Raw genomic sequence first — 987 nt, 5'->3', positions numbered from 1 at the left:
ATTCGTCGACTGCTCGAGGAGGATCTTCTGGAAGCCGTCCTCGTGCTTGCGCACGTAGTCGGTGAGGTCCATCATGCCGAGAAAGCCCGTCACGTCGAACTCCTGGGCCGGGCTCTCCGTCTCGAAGCCGAGTCGTCGCCACTTTTCGGGATTGTGCCGTCGACTGCCCTTCCTTGTCGTCATGGCCGCCACAGTGTCGGCTTGCTCGTCTCTGTTGGACGCGATGCCGTTGACGGCAGGGCGGTCGGGCGCGCTCGCAATGTGGAGGCCCTTGAGACCTCTCCGGTGCTCGGGGCGTTCGACGTCGACGCGGACCTCGCGCCACTTGCGCAGCAGGAGCTTGGTCAGGGACTGAAACTCGAGGAGAGGGTGGGCGAGATCCTGCAGGGCCGAGCTCTGCATGAGGTTGTAGACGGCCTTGATAAGACCGAGATCTTGCAGTCGCTTGATGAACTTGGACCACTCCTCCATGGGGGCGCCCTGGGCTGCGGCGGCGGCGGCCGATGACTTGGTGGCCAGGCCGACGGTGGCGGCCTCGCGGGCGGCGGCCTCGCTCGAGACAGCGTCCCGGATGAGGGCGTTGATGAGCATGAGGGCGTTGGCGCAGAGGGCGTGGTCGGCGGACTGCAGCTGGGCGATGACGAGCTCGAAGAAGTGCGGGTAGACGGCGACGGCGGGCTTCAGGGCGCGGAAGCCAAAGGACCCGGGCAGTCTCGCGCCGGCGGTGGCGGGGTTGCGTGCGCCCGCGTCGGACTGCGAGTGGCTGACGAGGGCGACGAGGATGGACATGGCGCCGCGCAGAATGTTGACGAGGGGGTTCGTGACGATGAGCTCGACCACGCGCTCGACGAGGTCGCCGGCAGCGGGACCCTCGAATATGTCCCAGCCCATGTCAACCTCGAGCAGGCGGGTCAGGCTGCAGGGAGTAGGCCAAGGTGTTGCGCCGGTGCTCATAATCAGGCGGCGCAGTATGACGAGGCCACGGAG

At 66.7% G+C, this 987-nt stretch overlaps 1 protein-coding gene across 1 annotated transcript in view; it reads right to left on the bottom strand.

Annotated features, from left to right (window-relative positions):
* The window catches only part of VDBG_04663 (ELMO/CED-12 family protein), a gene marked incomplete at both ends in the record, with an annotated part of 2,121 nt that extends 1,230 nt beyond the window's left edge, over positions 1-891 (bottom strand). Inside the window, one exon of the mRNA XM_003005011.1 lies at positions 11-891. Coding sequence (XP_003005057.1) covers positions 11-891 — 881 coding nt within the window. The remainder of the gene's footprint in view (positions 1-10) is intronic.
* Positions 892-987: the final 96 nt, after the last annotated feature.

This window comes from Verticillium alfalfae, genomic scaffold (genome assembly GCF_000150825.1).
Source record: "Verticillium alfalfae VaMs.102 supercont1.5 genomic scaffold, whole genome shotgun sequence".
NCBI lineage: Eukaryota > Fungi > Ascomycota > Sordariomycetes > Glomerellales > Plectosphaerellaceae > Verticillium > Verticillium alfalfae.
Note: the sequence above shows the minus strand (reverse complement) of the source record. Positions and strands in the feature narration are given on the sequence as shown.